The 14188-nt window shown below is 40.9% G+C and overlaps 1 protein-coding gene across 1 annotated transcript in view; it reads left to right on the forward strand.

Moving 5' to 3' along the window:
* Nucleotides 1–14188, forward strand: part of KIF5B (kinesin family member 5B) — a 346765-nt gene that overhangs the window by 230499 nt on the left and 102078 nt on the right. Inside the window, exons 11-12 of the mRNA XM_053713860.1 lie at nucleotides 1297–1445; nucleotides 10632–10813. Of these exons, the coding sequence (XP_053569835.1) occupies nucleotides 1297–1445; nucleotides 10632–10813 (331 nt within the window). The remainder of the gene's footprint in view (nucleotides 1–1296; nucleotides 1446–10631; nucleotides 10814–14188) is intronic.

Here is a 14188-nt window from a genome sequence, read left to right on the forward strand (position 1 = left end):
CCAAGAGAGGCTTTTCTGAAAGTGTCATTGATACTCTCATTCAGGCAAGGAAGCCAGTCACTCGTCGCATCTACCATAAAGTGTGGAGGACTTACTTGTCCTGGTGTGAGAAGCATGGATATCCTTGGCATAAGGTGAATGTATCCAGGATTTTGGCCTTTCTCCAAGAAGATTTGGAGAAGGGTCTTGCCGTTAGTTCCTTAAAGGGACATTAAGATTCTGTCCTGGAAGGTTCTTTTCCTATTAGCTATTGCATTGGCACGCAGAGTATCTGAGCTAGCTGCCTTGCAATGCGACCCGCCTTATCTGGTGTTTCATGCGAATAAGACTGTACTTCGCTCTGGATTGGGGTTTCTCCCCAAGGTGGTGTCTGACCGTAACATCAATCAGGAAATAGTGATTCCTTCTTTGTGTCCTAACCCCTCTTCAAAGGAGAGGTTACTTCATAATCTGGATGTGGTTCGTGCCTTCAAGTTCTATCTTCAGGCTACACGGGATTTCAGACAGTCTACATCTCTTTTTGTGTTGTATTCTGGGAAGTGCAAGGGGCAGAGGGCCTCTGCTACTTCTTTGTCTTTTTGGTTGAGGAGCTTGATTCGCTTGACTTACGAGACAGCAGGACATAAGCCTCCTCAGAGGATCACGGCTCATTCAACTAGAGCTGTGACTTTGTCTTGGGCCTTCAAGAATGAGGCCTCTATGGAGCAAATTTGTAAGGCGGCTACCTGGTCCTCCTTACACACTTTTACAAAGTTTTACAAATTTTACGTTTTTGCTTCTGCGGAAGCTGTTTTTGGGAGAGAGGAGGTTTTGCAGGCTGTGGTGCCCTCAGATTAGGGTCCACCTCTTACCCTCCCGGTTTCCTTCAGTGTCCTCTAGAGCTTGGGTATATGTTCCCAACAGTTATGAATGAAGCCGTGGACTTTTCTCCCCTTTAGATGGAAAACATAAATAATGCTTACCTGATAATTTTATTTCCATCGAGGGGAGGAGAGTCCACGGCTCCCGCCCGTATCTCTGTGGGGCGGACCTAAATTTAATCTCTTCTGTCACCTTTTTATACCCTGATATTTCTCCTACTGTTCCTGGTTCCCTCGGCAGAATGACTGGGGGATGAGTGAAGTGGGGGAGGTATTTAAGCCTTTGGCTAGGCTGTCTGCCTCCTCCTGGTGGCTAGGTTCTTAATTCCCAACAATAATGAATGAAGCCGTGGACTCTCCTCCCCTAGATAGAAATAAAATTATCAGGTAAGCATGATTGTTTTTATATTTTTTTTCTTCTCTTCTCTCATCCTAGAGCAAAGACTATTAAGAATACAGTATGTGTTAATGTGGAGCTTACTGCAGAACAATGGAAAAAGAAATATGAAAAGGAAAAGGAGAAAACAAAGAGTCTGCGCAGTACTGTACAGTGGCTTGAAAATGAACTTGCTAGATGGCGCAAGGGTGAGAATAACTTCAATAAACAGTTTTTACAAGCTCTTAACTTTGAACTGTTTTTCGATTGTAGTAAAACACATTTCAAAGAAACATGTAAATGTTTTCTGACAGTTATATTATTATAAATGGAGCTTGAATGTCAAAAAATAAACCCATTTATAATAATTGAGCAGTAAAACTTTTTGAGCATTCAACTCCTTTTAAAATACTTATAGTGATTCATAGCTTTTAAATAAACGACTGTGAATAAATGTACAGGGTTCCTCCCTACTGCTGACTATAGGGTGATGCCTCAAATTTAGGGAACATAACACATTATGGTTTGCTATTTTCAGTATTTGCTTAAAGGGCCCTTAAACCCCAAAATTTTCTTTTACGATTCAGATAGAGAATACAATTTTAAACATTCCAATTTACTTCTATTATCTAATTTGCTGCAATCTTTAGATATCCTTTGTTAAAGAAATAGCAATGCACATTGGTGATCCTATCAAATGAGGCATCTATGTGAAGCCACCAATCAGAAACTACTGAACCTATCTAGATATGCTTTTCAGGAAAGAATATCAAGAGAATGAAGCAAATTAGATAATAGAAGTAAATTAGAAAGTTGTTTAAAATTGTATTCTCTATCCGAATCTTGAAAGAAAAAATGTGGGTTTAATGTCCCTTTAATGGATGTTATTTCCAGATAGGTTGTCAAAAATAAACTACCATTATAGAGCACTTTCACTATTTTAACTCATAATTATCATTTTAACAATTTCTGCCCTTTTATAAAGTGGATGAGGTAGTGAGGATAAATAGCACATTACTTTAAAACAATGTTCTAAATTATTTTCCTCACATATCTCATGGAGGAAGATTCTTGTATTAGTGTCTCATAAGTCCCCCACACTTATTTGACAAGTTGGTGCTTTTAGATGATATCTCTCTGGGTGTGATGGTTTCAGCTGTTTCATTTTTTTTTTGAGGTTTTTATTTATTTTTTATCCTTGAAACTAAATGTAAGATTTCTGCTAGAATTACTCTTTCCATACACTAAAGTATTTTGAGTACTGTTATATGTGACAACATAGTCACATTGTTGGTAATTCTTGCAGATAGTTTGGTTTGGTTTGGCTTGCCCGTTTTGTTTGTATCTGCATTGGAACAAAGGCCTGTTACTTCTGCCTTTATTGGACGTGTTTCAGGTTCAAGAAAAGCCTGTGGAACATTTGCTACTTCTTGATAAACAAATCTGTTCTGTTCAACTAAATGCATCCTATGCTTGATGCTGCCAAGTCACACCTGGCAAAACAATGATTTTTCCTATATGTGATGCAGGTACAGTTTTTACTTTTATGGGTTGAAAGTTGAAATGAGCTTTGTTTTGTTCTATGGTACACTCTACCACACGATATTGTCTTTTTTTTTTTGTTTTTTTTGTTGTCATCATGCTTTGATCCTATGCTGATAATAGATTGCTATTAACTTGTAGGCTCCCCCCATGTTCTAAAATTCTTGCTAAATTTCCTCTCCCTGGTTTACTCTGCATGCATTTGTTTCATATTATGTATGCTGGAAGATATGAAGCAGATTTTTAATTTCTGCACTCATGCTCCTGTAAATTTGGAAGATTTCCTTTGATTCACTTCTATAACAAAACAAGTTCACAGTTTGCAATAAGATTATAACTAGTGCAAAATTCAATTTGAGTAAGATAAACCTCTTCAGCCAACTGTGCTTACCCCCTTATGCCATGCATAATGAATGGGGACTTGCATCCTCCCAACGGCAAAGATACTGGACCTCTTCGTGGGAGGGGCATATCATTCTGCAGCTTGTATTTCTTCTGTTATGTGTGATCAGTCCACGGGTCATCATTACTTCTGGGATATAACTCCTCCCCAACAGGAAATGCAAGAGGATTCACCCAGCAGAGCTGCATATAGCTCCTCCCCTCTACGTCAGTCCCAGTCATTCTCTTGCACCCAACGACTAGATAGGATGTGTGAGAGGACTGTGGTGATATATTTAGTTTTTATGACTTCAATCAAAAGTTTGTTATTTTATAATAGCACCGGAGCGTGTTATTACTTCTCTGGCAGAGTTTGAGGAAGAATCTACCAGAGTTTTTTACTATGATTTTAACCGGAGTAGTTAAGATCATATTGCTGTTCTCGGCCATCTGAGGGAGGTAAAAGCTTCAGATCAGGGGACAGCGGGCAGATGAATCTGCATTGAGGTATGTAGCAGTTTTTATTTTCTGAATGGAATTGATGAGAAAATCCTGCCATACCGTTATAATGACATGTATGTATACACTTCAGTATTCTGGGGATGGTATTTCACCGGAACTACTCTGTTAAAAGTCACTAATCCTTTTAATAAGTATTTTTCATGTTAAACGTTTTTGCTGGAATGTAGAATCGTTTACATTGCTGAGGTACTGAGTGAATAAATATTTGGGCATTATTTTCCACTTGGCAGTTGTTTGCTTTTAATTGTGACAGTTTCGTTTCTCTTCACTGCTGTGTGTGAGAGGGAGGGGCCGTTTTTGGCGCTCTTTGCTACGCATCAAAAATTTCCAGTCAGCTACTCTTATATTTCCTGCATGATCCGGTTCATCTTTGACAGATCTCAGGGGTCTTCAAACTTCTTTGGAGGGAGGTATATTCTCTCAGCAGAGCTGTGAGAATTTTATATTGACTGTGAATAAAAACGTTGCTCTGTAATTTTTATGTCAAATTTAATTATTGTTATTTTACTAATGGGAACAAACCTTTGCTAAAAGTTGTGTTGTTTTAAAGTTTGATGCTATAACTGTTTTTCAGTTCATTATTTCAGCTGTCATTTAATCGTTTAGTACCTCTTTGAGGCACAGTACGTTTTTGCTAAAAAAGATTATAACCAAGTTGCAAGTTTATTGCTAGTGTGTTAAACATGTCTGACTCAGAGGAAGATATCTGTGTCATTTGTTCCAATGCCAAGGTGGAGCCCAATAGAAATTTATGTACTAACTGTATTGATGCTACTTTAAATAAAAGTCAATCTGTACAATGTGAACAAATTTCACCAAACAGCGAGGGGAGAGTTATGCCGACTAACTCGCCTCACGCGGCAGTACCTGCATCTCCCGCCCGGGAGGTGCGTGATATTATGGCGCCTAGTACATCTGGGCGGCCATTACAGATAACATTACAAGATATGGCTACTGTTATGACTGAAGTTTTGTCTAAATTACCAGAACTAAGAGGCAAGCGTGATCACTCTGGGGTGAGAACAGAGTGCGCTGACAATACTAGGGCCATGTCTGATACTGCGTCACAGCTTGCAGAGCATGAGGACGGAGAGCTTCATTCTGTGGGTGACGGTTCTGATCCAAACAGATTGGATTCAGATATTTCAAATTTTAAATTTAAATTGGAGAACCTCCGTGTATTACTAGGGGAGGTCTTAGCAGCTCTCAATGATTGTAACACCGTTGCAATACCAGAGAAACTGTGTAGGTTGGATAAATACTTTGCGGTACCGGCGAGTACTGACGTTTTTCCTATACCTAAGAGACTAACTGAAATTGTTACTAAGGAGTGGGATAGACCCGGTGTGCCGTTCTCACCCCCTCCAATATTTAGAAAGATGTTTCCAATAGACGCCACCACTCGGGACCTATGGCAAACGGTCCCCAAGGTGGAGGGAGCAGTTTCTACTCTAGCTAAGCGTACCACTATCCCGGTGGAGGATAGCTGTGCTTTTTCAGATCCAATGGATAAAAAATTAGAGGGTTACCTTAAGAAAATGTTTGTTCAACAAGGTTTTATATTGCAACCCCTTGCATGTATCGCGCCGATTACGGCTGCGGCAGCATTTTGGATCGAGTCTCTGGAAGAGAACCTTAGTTCATCTACGCTAGACGACATTACGGACAGGCTTAGAGTCCTTAAACTAGCTAATTCTTTCATTTCGGAGGCCGTAGTACATTTAACCAAACTTACGGCTAAGAACTCAGGATTCGCCATACAGGCACGTAGGGCGCTGTGGCTAAAATCCTGGTCAGCTGATGTTACTTCTAAGTCTAAATTACTTAATATACCTTTCAAGGGGCAGTCTTTATTTGGGCCCGGTTTGAAAGAAATTATCGCTGACATTACAGGAGGTAAGGGCCACGCCCTACCTCAAGACAAAGCCAAAGCTAAGGCTAGACAGTCTAATTTTCGTCCCTTTCGGAATTTCAAAACAGGAGCAGCATCAACCTCCACTGCACCAAAACAGGAAGGAGCTGTTGCTCGTTACAGGCAAGGCTGGAAGCCTAACCAGTCCTGGAACAAGAGCAAGCAGGCCAGGAAACCTGCTGCTGCCCCAAAGACAGCATGAATCGAAAGCCCCCGATCCGGGACCGGATCTAGTGGGGGGCAGACTTTCTCTCTTCGCCCAGGCCTGGGCAAGAGATGTTCAGGATCCCTGGGCACTAGAGATCATATCTCAGGGATACCTTCTAGACTTCAAATTATCTCCCCCAAGAGGGAGATTTCATCTGTCAAGGTTGTCAACAAACCAGATAAAGAAAGAAGCGTTTCTACGCTGTGTGCAAGATCTGTTATTAATGGGAGTGATCCATCCGGTTCCGCGGTCGGAACAAGGACAAGGGTTCTACTCAAACCTGTTTGTGGTTCCCAAAAAAGAGGGAACTTTCAGGCCAATCTTAGATTTAAAGATTCTAAACAAATTCCTAAGAGTTCCATCGTTCAAAATGGAAACTATTCGGACAATCTTACCCATGATCCAAAGGGGTCAGTACATGACCACAGTGGATTTAAAAGATGCTTACCTTCACATACCGATCCACAAAGATCATCACCGGTATCTAAGGTTTGCCTTCTTAGACAGGCACTACCAGTTTGTAGCTCTTCCATTCGGATTGGCTACGGCTCCAAGAATCTTCACAAAGGTTCTGGGGGCCCTTCTGGCGGTACTAAGACCGCGAGGGATTTCGGTAGCTCCGTACCTAGACGACATTCTAATACAAGCTTCAAGCTTTCAAACTGCCAAGTCTCATACAGAGTTAGTTCTGGCATTTCTAAGGTCGCATGGATGGAAAGTGAACGAAAAGAAGAGTTCTCTTTTTCCTCTCACAAGAGTTCCATTCTTGGGGACTCTTATAGATTCTGTAGAAATGAAGATTTACCTGACAGAAGACAGGTTAACAAAGCTTCTAAATGCATGCCGTGTCCTTCATTCCATTCAACACCCGTCAGTAGCTCAATGCATGGAGGTGATCGGCTTAATGGTAGCGGCAATGGACATAGTACCTTTTGCACGCCTACACCTCAGACCGCTGCAATTGTGCATGCTAAGTCAGTGGAATGGGGATTACTCAGATTTGTCCCCTACTCTGAATCTGAATCAAGAGACCAGAAATTCTCTTCTATGGTGGCTTTATCGGCCACACCTGTCCAGGGGGATGCCATTCAGCAGGCCAGACTGGACAATTGTAACAACAGACGCCAGCCTACTAGGTTGGGGCGCTGTCTGGAATTCTCTGAAGGCTCAGGGACTATGGAATCAGGAGGAGAGTCTCCTTCCAATAAACATTCTGGAATTGAGAGCAGTTCTCAATGCCCTTCTGGCTTGGCCCCAATTAACAACTCGGGGGTTCATCAGGTTTCAGTCGGACAACATCACGACTGTAGCTTACATCAACCATCAGGGAGGGACAAGAAGCTCCCTAGCATGATGGAAGTATCAAAGATAATTCGCTGGGTCTCACTCTTGCCACCTGTCAGCAATCCACATCCCGGGAGTGGAGAACTGGGAGGCGGATTTTTTGAGTCGCCAGACTTTTCATCCGGGGGAGTGGGAACTTCATCCGGAGGTCTTTGCCCAAATACTTCGACGTTGGGGCAAACCAGAGATAGATCTCATGGCGTCTCGCCAGAACGCCAAACTTCCTCGCTACGGGTCCAGATCCAGGGATCCGGGAGCGGTTCTGATAGATGCTTTGACAGCACCTTGGAACTTCGGGATGGCCTATGTGTTTCCACCCTTCCCCCTGCTTCCTCGATTGATTGCCAAAATCAAACAGGAGAGAGCATCAGTGATTCTAATAGCGCCTGCATGGCCACGCAGGACTTGGTATGCAGATCTAGTGGACATGTCATCCTGTCCGCCTTGGTCTCTACCTCTAAGACAGGACCTTCTGATACAGGGTCCATTCAAACATCAAAATCTAACTTCTCTGAAGCTGACTGCTTGGAAATTGAACGCTTGATTTTATCAAAACGTGGCTTTTCTGAGTCGGTTATTGATACCTCTGATACAGGCTAGGAAGCCTGTTACCAGAAAGATTTACCATAAAATATGGCGTAAATACCTATACTGGTGCGAATCCAAACGTTACTCCTGGAGTAAGGTTAGGATCCCTAGGATATTGTCCTTTCTACAAGAAGGTTTAGAAAAGGGTTTATCAGCTAGTTCATTAAAGGGACAGATTTCAGCTCTGTCCATCTTGTTACACAGGCGTCTGTCAGAAAATCCAGACGTCCAGGCTTTTTGTCAGGCTTTAGCTAGGATCAAGCCTGTGTTTAAAGCTGTTGCTCCGCCATGGAGTTTAAACTTAGTTCTTAACGTTTTACAGGGTGTTCCGTTTGAACCCCTTCATTCCATTGATATAAAATTGTTATCTTGGAAAGTTCTGTTTTTAATGGCTATTTCCTCGGCTCGAAGAGTCTCTGAGTTATCAGCTTTACATTGTGATTCTCCTTATCTGATTTTTCACTCAGACAAGGTAGTTCTGCGTACTAAACCTGGGTTCTTACCTAAGGTAGTCACTAACAAGAATATCAATCAAGAGATTGTTGTTCCATCCTTGTGTCCAAATCCTTCTTCAAAGAAGGAACGTCTTCTACACAATCTGGATGTAGTTCGTGCCCTCAAGTTCTACTTGCAGGCAACTAAAGATTTTCGCCAAACTTCTTCCCTGTTTGTCGTTTATTCTGGACAGAGGAGAGGTCAAAAAGCTTCTGCTACCTCTCTCTCTTTTTGGCTTCGTAGCATAATACGTTTAGCCTATGAGACTGCTGGACAGCAGCCTCCTGAAAGAATTACAGCTCACTCCACTAGAGCTGTGGCTTCCACTTGGGCCTTTAAGAATGAGGCCTCTGTTGAACAGATTTGCAAGGCTGCAACTTGGTCTTCGCTTCATACTTTTTCCAAATTTTACAAATTTGACACTTTTGCTTCTTCGGAGGCTATTTTTGGGAGAAAGGTTCTTCAGGCAGTGGTTCCTTCTGTATAATGAGCCTGCCTATCCCTCCCGTCATCCGTGTACTTTTGCTTTGGTATTGGTATCCCAGAAGTAATGATGACCCGTGGACTGATCACACATAACAGAAGAAAACATAATTTATGCTTACCTGATAAATTCCTTTCTTCTGTTGTGTGATCAGTCCACGGCCCGCCCTGTTTTTAAGGCAGGTAAATATCTTTTAAATTATACTCCAGTCACCACTTCACCCTTGGTTACTCCTTTCTCGTTGATTCTTGGTCGAATGACTGGGACTGACGTAGAGGGGAGGAGCTATATGCAGCTCTGCTGGGTGAATCCTCTTGCATTTCCTGTTGGGGAGGAGTTATATCCCAGAAGTAATGATGACCCGTGGACTGATCACACAACAGAAGAAAGGAATTTATCAGGTAAGCATAAATTATGTTTTTCAGCTGTTCCCCTCTCACCACTCCTAGCTGCAGACCGTGAGGTTCACCAATCCAGGCGTCCCTTCGATTTACTCTGCGTTCCCAGTTATTGGGGAAGGTACGCCACTCAACCATGTGACTCTGTTGCTCCAATCAAATAACAATCATGGCATAAGCTATCAGCACCAGTTGAGAGTAAAAAGGCAAAACGTTCATAACCGTGACAAACTTATAAAAACAATTCAGTCTTTATTTTCATCATTTTAAAATATAGATCAAGCTCACATATTTGGGTAACTAGACCTACAGGTAATGTCTGCTTACATGTTTCGGCTTAAGCCTTTAATTATAGCTAAAGACACCTCACCTGAGTTTGCATTTTAAAAACAGTACATGATTTTCATTGGCTATTAACTAAGTGGTCTGTGTAACAGGTTGTATGGACAGGACTGGAACGGGGGTGAGCTTGGCTACCTTTTTATGTATAGTATGGTCTGATTGTGGTTTAATAGGTGCATTTAAAAAATTATGATAAAGGCACTGATTTTAGTATTCATGCCAGTGACTGCATAGTCTATCCCATTGCTGCCAAATGCAGAGTTAGACTTCAATCTTCTTTCTCCTAGTAGTATATCTATTGACTATGAAGTCCAAGGCCACATCAGAGCTTTAGAAGTTTGGTACTGACCTGTTGTCACCCGTCATATAAAGTTATTGCCTTCTGTCATTATGAAGTCTGTTCTGGCATTTAAGGGACAGAAAACACTTTGTGATTGTAATATAAAATGTTTCAATATGCATAGTAAAACAACGTAGCAATGTGCTTTTATTATTTAGTTTACCTCTTCCCCCTTACCTGTATTTTGGGGTTTGTAACTATTAAGGATTGGAAGTGCCTATAGCTGCTTATGTCTCCAATTGGTCTCGGCAGAGATGATCAAATAAACTGCAAAAGAATGGGAATTAACTATCAAATTGACAGTGGTTAGCTTTTAGTCTACTCCAGTAATAAATGGAATATAGTGTTGGGTATCATTACATTATTAAAAAGTTTAAGCAAATAAAGTGTTTATGCATTTTCAGGTTTTCAAGCTCACCTAATGTGTTTATTGCAAGAAAGCAGCAAAATATTTAAATTACAAAATGATTACTGCCACTTTTAAGGTCTGCATTAATCTGCTCTTTACCCAGAGAGCCCATAAAGGGTTTTAAGGTCTTCCCATTATCACAGTACGACTTAGCTACAGGATGTTTCCTTTTTATGTGTCCTGAACTGTTACTGAATCCAGTGTAGAGGATACAAGCCTAATAAAGTACATTTCAAACTGCAAAGCAAAGTTTCATTAATTTTGAAATAGTTTTATCAATTCTAAATGTGAGAACATTTCAAGTCATTAAGATGACTAAAAACCAATATTTTCCATAATTAATATAGGCACATTATCTCTGTGCACTAAGTTTTAAGTAATACATTCTGCATACTGTTAGTATTAAAGTTCCTTTTTTTGTGGTCTTCAGGGGAAACTGTGCCAATTGAAGAGCAGTTTGACAAGGAAAAGGCAAATTTGGATGCTTTTGTGATTGAAAATGTAGTTGCTAATGACATACCTGCAGCTACAATCGCTGCTCCTTTAACTGATGCTGAGAGAAGAAAATGCGAGGAGGAAGTTACAAAACTGTACAAACAGCTGGATGACAAAGTATGTGTTAGCTTTTATTAAGCACACTTATCTATATTTAGTAAATACTGATCAAAAACATCACATACATAAACTAAAGACACAAAAGAGCGGTACTATAAAAATGTCAGGTTGTGTTAGATGCAAATTACAGATAAGACAAAAGCTATAGGTAGAATTATATGCAATTGTTCTGCCATGATTGTTTAAAAAACACAAAAAAAAAAAAAAAAAATTACTGACTATATGTAATGATGTATTTTTCCACTTTATCTAATTCCTATGTCTATAATTATCAATTTAAAGTTGTTGTAAAGTTTAAGGAATAAGTGCCCGGTAACAATAATGCTTATTTTTAAAAAATACTTACCTTTGTGTTATAGTAAACAAAACGTCGATCCTCCGCCCGCAGCTCCTGATTTCATTAGCAGATAGATGACGAATCCGGCTTCCTCCAACCGTTGTGTGCCTCACAAGCTGGATGCTAAAGGGGGCACACAATGATTGGAGGAAGCCGGATTCGTCATCTATCTGCTAAAGAAAGCAGTAGCTGTAGGCGGAGGATCTGAGTTATGTTTACCATAATGCAATGGTAAGTATTTTTAAAAAAATAAGGGTTATTGTAAAGTTTAAAGGACCACTCAATGCAGTAGAATCACATAATTAACAAGTACATAGTAAAAAGAAAATGCAATAACACTTACTCTGAATTTCAGATAAGCAGTAGATTTTTTTTTTCTTTCTATAAGGCAGGAATATTCCACAACGATATTCCTTACTGTTGGGAAATACAACACCTGGTCACCAGGAGGAGGCAAAGACACCCCAGCCAAAGGCTTAAATGTCCCTCCCACTTCCCCATCCCCAGTCATTCTTTGCCTTTCATCACTAGAGGAGGATGGCAGAGAAGTGTCAGAAGATTTGTATAGTCCTTAAATGGGTATGTTCCCTTCAAGAAAGGACTGGAGCTTTAAGTAATCGTATAAACCTCTCAGTGAGAGTATTAATGAATGTTAGAGTCTGGAGATGAAGGGAAAGTTTTTCTGAGAAGCAATCCAGACTGTCTGTCTAACGGCTCCCTGGTAATAAGTGTTAACGAGTTACACTGCTTGCCTTTACACATTCAGGTCCCTGTCAGATCACTGCGGCAAGGCTGTCACACTTGAGAGGCTGTATCTGTTCCACAGTATAAATCCTGGAGGGTAAGTCTGCTTTATTTTACTATTTAGCAGGGACTTATGTTATTAGGGTCACAGTGTGACTCCTCTTAACCTCAAAAGGATCAAGGGTTAATATCTCTTTTGATGTCTTAGTTTGGAACAGTTTGGGGATACATTTATTTATATATGTATTGCTTTGCTCTCTATGAAACACTTTGTGAAGGTTTGGGCTCAAATAGACTGCATACCTTTTTGGCAATGGAACATGTTTCACTTTCATTTTCTCCAACATTGGTCTGTCCGGTCCACGGCGTCATCCATTACTTGTGGGAATATTCTCTTCCCCAACAGGAAATGGCAAAGAGCACAGCAAAAGCTGTCCATATAGCCCCTCCTCAGGCTCCGCCCCCCAGTCATTCTCTTTGCCGCTTTGAACAAGTAGCATCTCCACGGAGATGGTGAAGAGTATGTGGTGTTTAGTTGTAGTTTTTTATTCTGCTATCAGTTGGGGGGAACAGTTAGCAGACTTTTCTGCTCAAGGTATGACTAGTCCATTTTCTAACAAGACTGTGTAATGCTAGAAGACTGTCATTTTCCCTCTTGGGGATCGGTAAGCCATTTTCTTAGACTCTTAACAGAATGAAGGCTTATTATGGGCTATACACTGGTTGACACTCTTGTGGGCTAAATCGATTGCTTTATTTAAGTTTTTTATGAAATCTGAGGTGATTTATAAAACTTTTATTGTGGGGGAACGTTTTTAGGCGCCAGGCAGTTGTTTAGACACCTTTCCAGTCAGGAAGGGCCTTTCACTATAGTAGGCAGAGCCTCATTTTCGCGCCATAATTGCGCAGTTTCTTTTGGATACAGTGCATGCAGCTGCATGTGAGAGGGTCTGGTGATCATTGGAAACGTTCCTGGAAGGCTTAATTTGGTATCGTATAACTCCTAAGGACAGGTGAAGTCGCAGCAAACGCTGTGGCTGGGACTGTAGTGGGGTTAAAAATTATTTGATTAAACGGCTCCGGTTTCCTCATTTAAGGGGTTAAAAGCTTGAAAATTGGGGTGCAATACTTATAAAGCATTAAGACACTGTGGTGAAAATTTGGTAAAGATTGGATATTTCCTTCATAGTTTTTCACACATTCAGAAATAAAGTGTGCTCTGTTTAACATTTAAAGAGACAGTAACGGTTTTGTTTTAAAACGTTTTTTTTTTGCATTATTAGCCTGTTTAAGCCTGTCTAACATGTCACTGTATGTATGGAGGCCAAGGTGGTCCCCCCTTCAAATGTATGTGATAATTGTGCCATAGCATCCAGACAAAGTAAGGACAGTACTGTCACATTTAATAAGGTTGCCCAAGATGATTCCTCAAATGAAGGTAGTGGGGATAGTTTATCATCCTCTCCTTCTGTGTCAACACCAGTTATGCCCGTGCAGGCGACCCCTAGTACATCTAGCGCGCCAATGCTTGTTACTATGCTACAATTAACGGCAGTAATGGATAATTCCATAGCTAATATTTTATCCAAAATGCCAGCATTTCAGAGAAAGCGTGATTGCTCAGTTTTAAATACAGTGGAGCAAGAAGGCGCTGACGATAGTTTATCTGTCATACCCTCACACCAGTCAGAAGTGGCAGTGAGGGAGGGTTTGTCGGAGAGAGAACTTTCAGATTCAGGAAGAATTTCTCAACAGGCAGAACCTGATGTTGTGACTTTTAAATTTAAGTTAGAGCATCTCCGCGCATTACAAATTCTTAGTGGTCCCGGTGCACCCTGATGCCTTTCCGATCCCTAAAAGGGTGGCGGACATAGTGAATAAGGAGTGGGAGAAACCAGGCATACCCTTTGTCCCACCTCCTATATTTAAGAAATTGTTCCCCATGGTCGACCCAAGGAAGGACACATGGCAAACAGTCCCTAAGTTTGAGGGGGCAGTTTCTACCCTAACCAAACGCACGACTATTCCCATTGAGGACAATTGTGCTTTCAAAGATCCTATGGATAAAAAATTGGAGGGTTTGCTTAAAAAGATTTTTGTTAAGCAAGGTTACCTCCTCCAACCAATTTTGTGCATTATTCCTGTCACTACGGCGGCGTGTTTCTGGTTCGATGAACTAGAAAAGTCGCTTAATATGGAGACTCCATATGAGGAAGTCATGGACAGAATTCACGCACTTAAGTTAGCTAATTCCTTTATTTTAGATGCCGCTTTGCAATTAGCGAGATTAG

Source organism: Bombina bombina, chromosome 5, assembly GCF_027579735.1.
Source record: "Bombina bombina isolate aBomBom1 chromosome 5, aBomBom1.pri, whole genome shotgun sequence".
Lineage (NCBI taxonomy): Eukaryota > Metazoa > Chordata > Amphibia > Anura > Bombinatoridae > Bombina > Bombina bombina.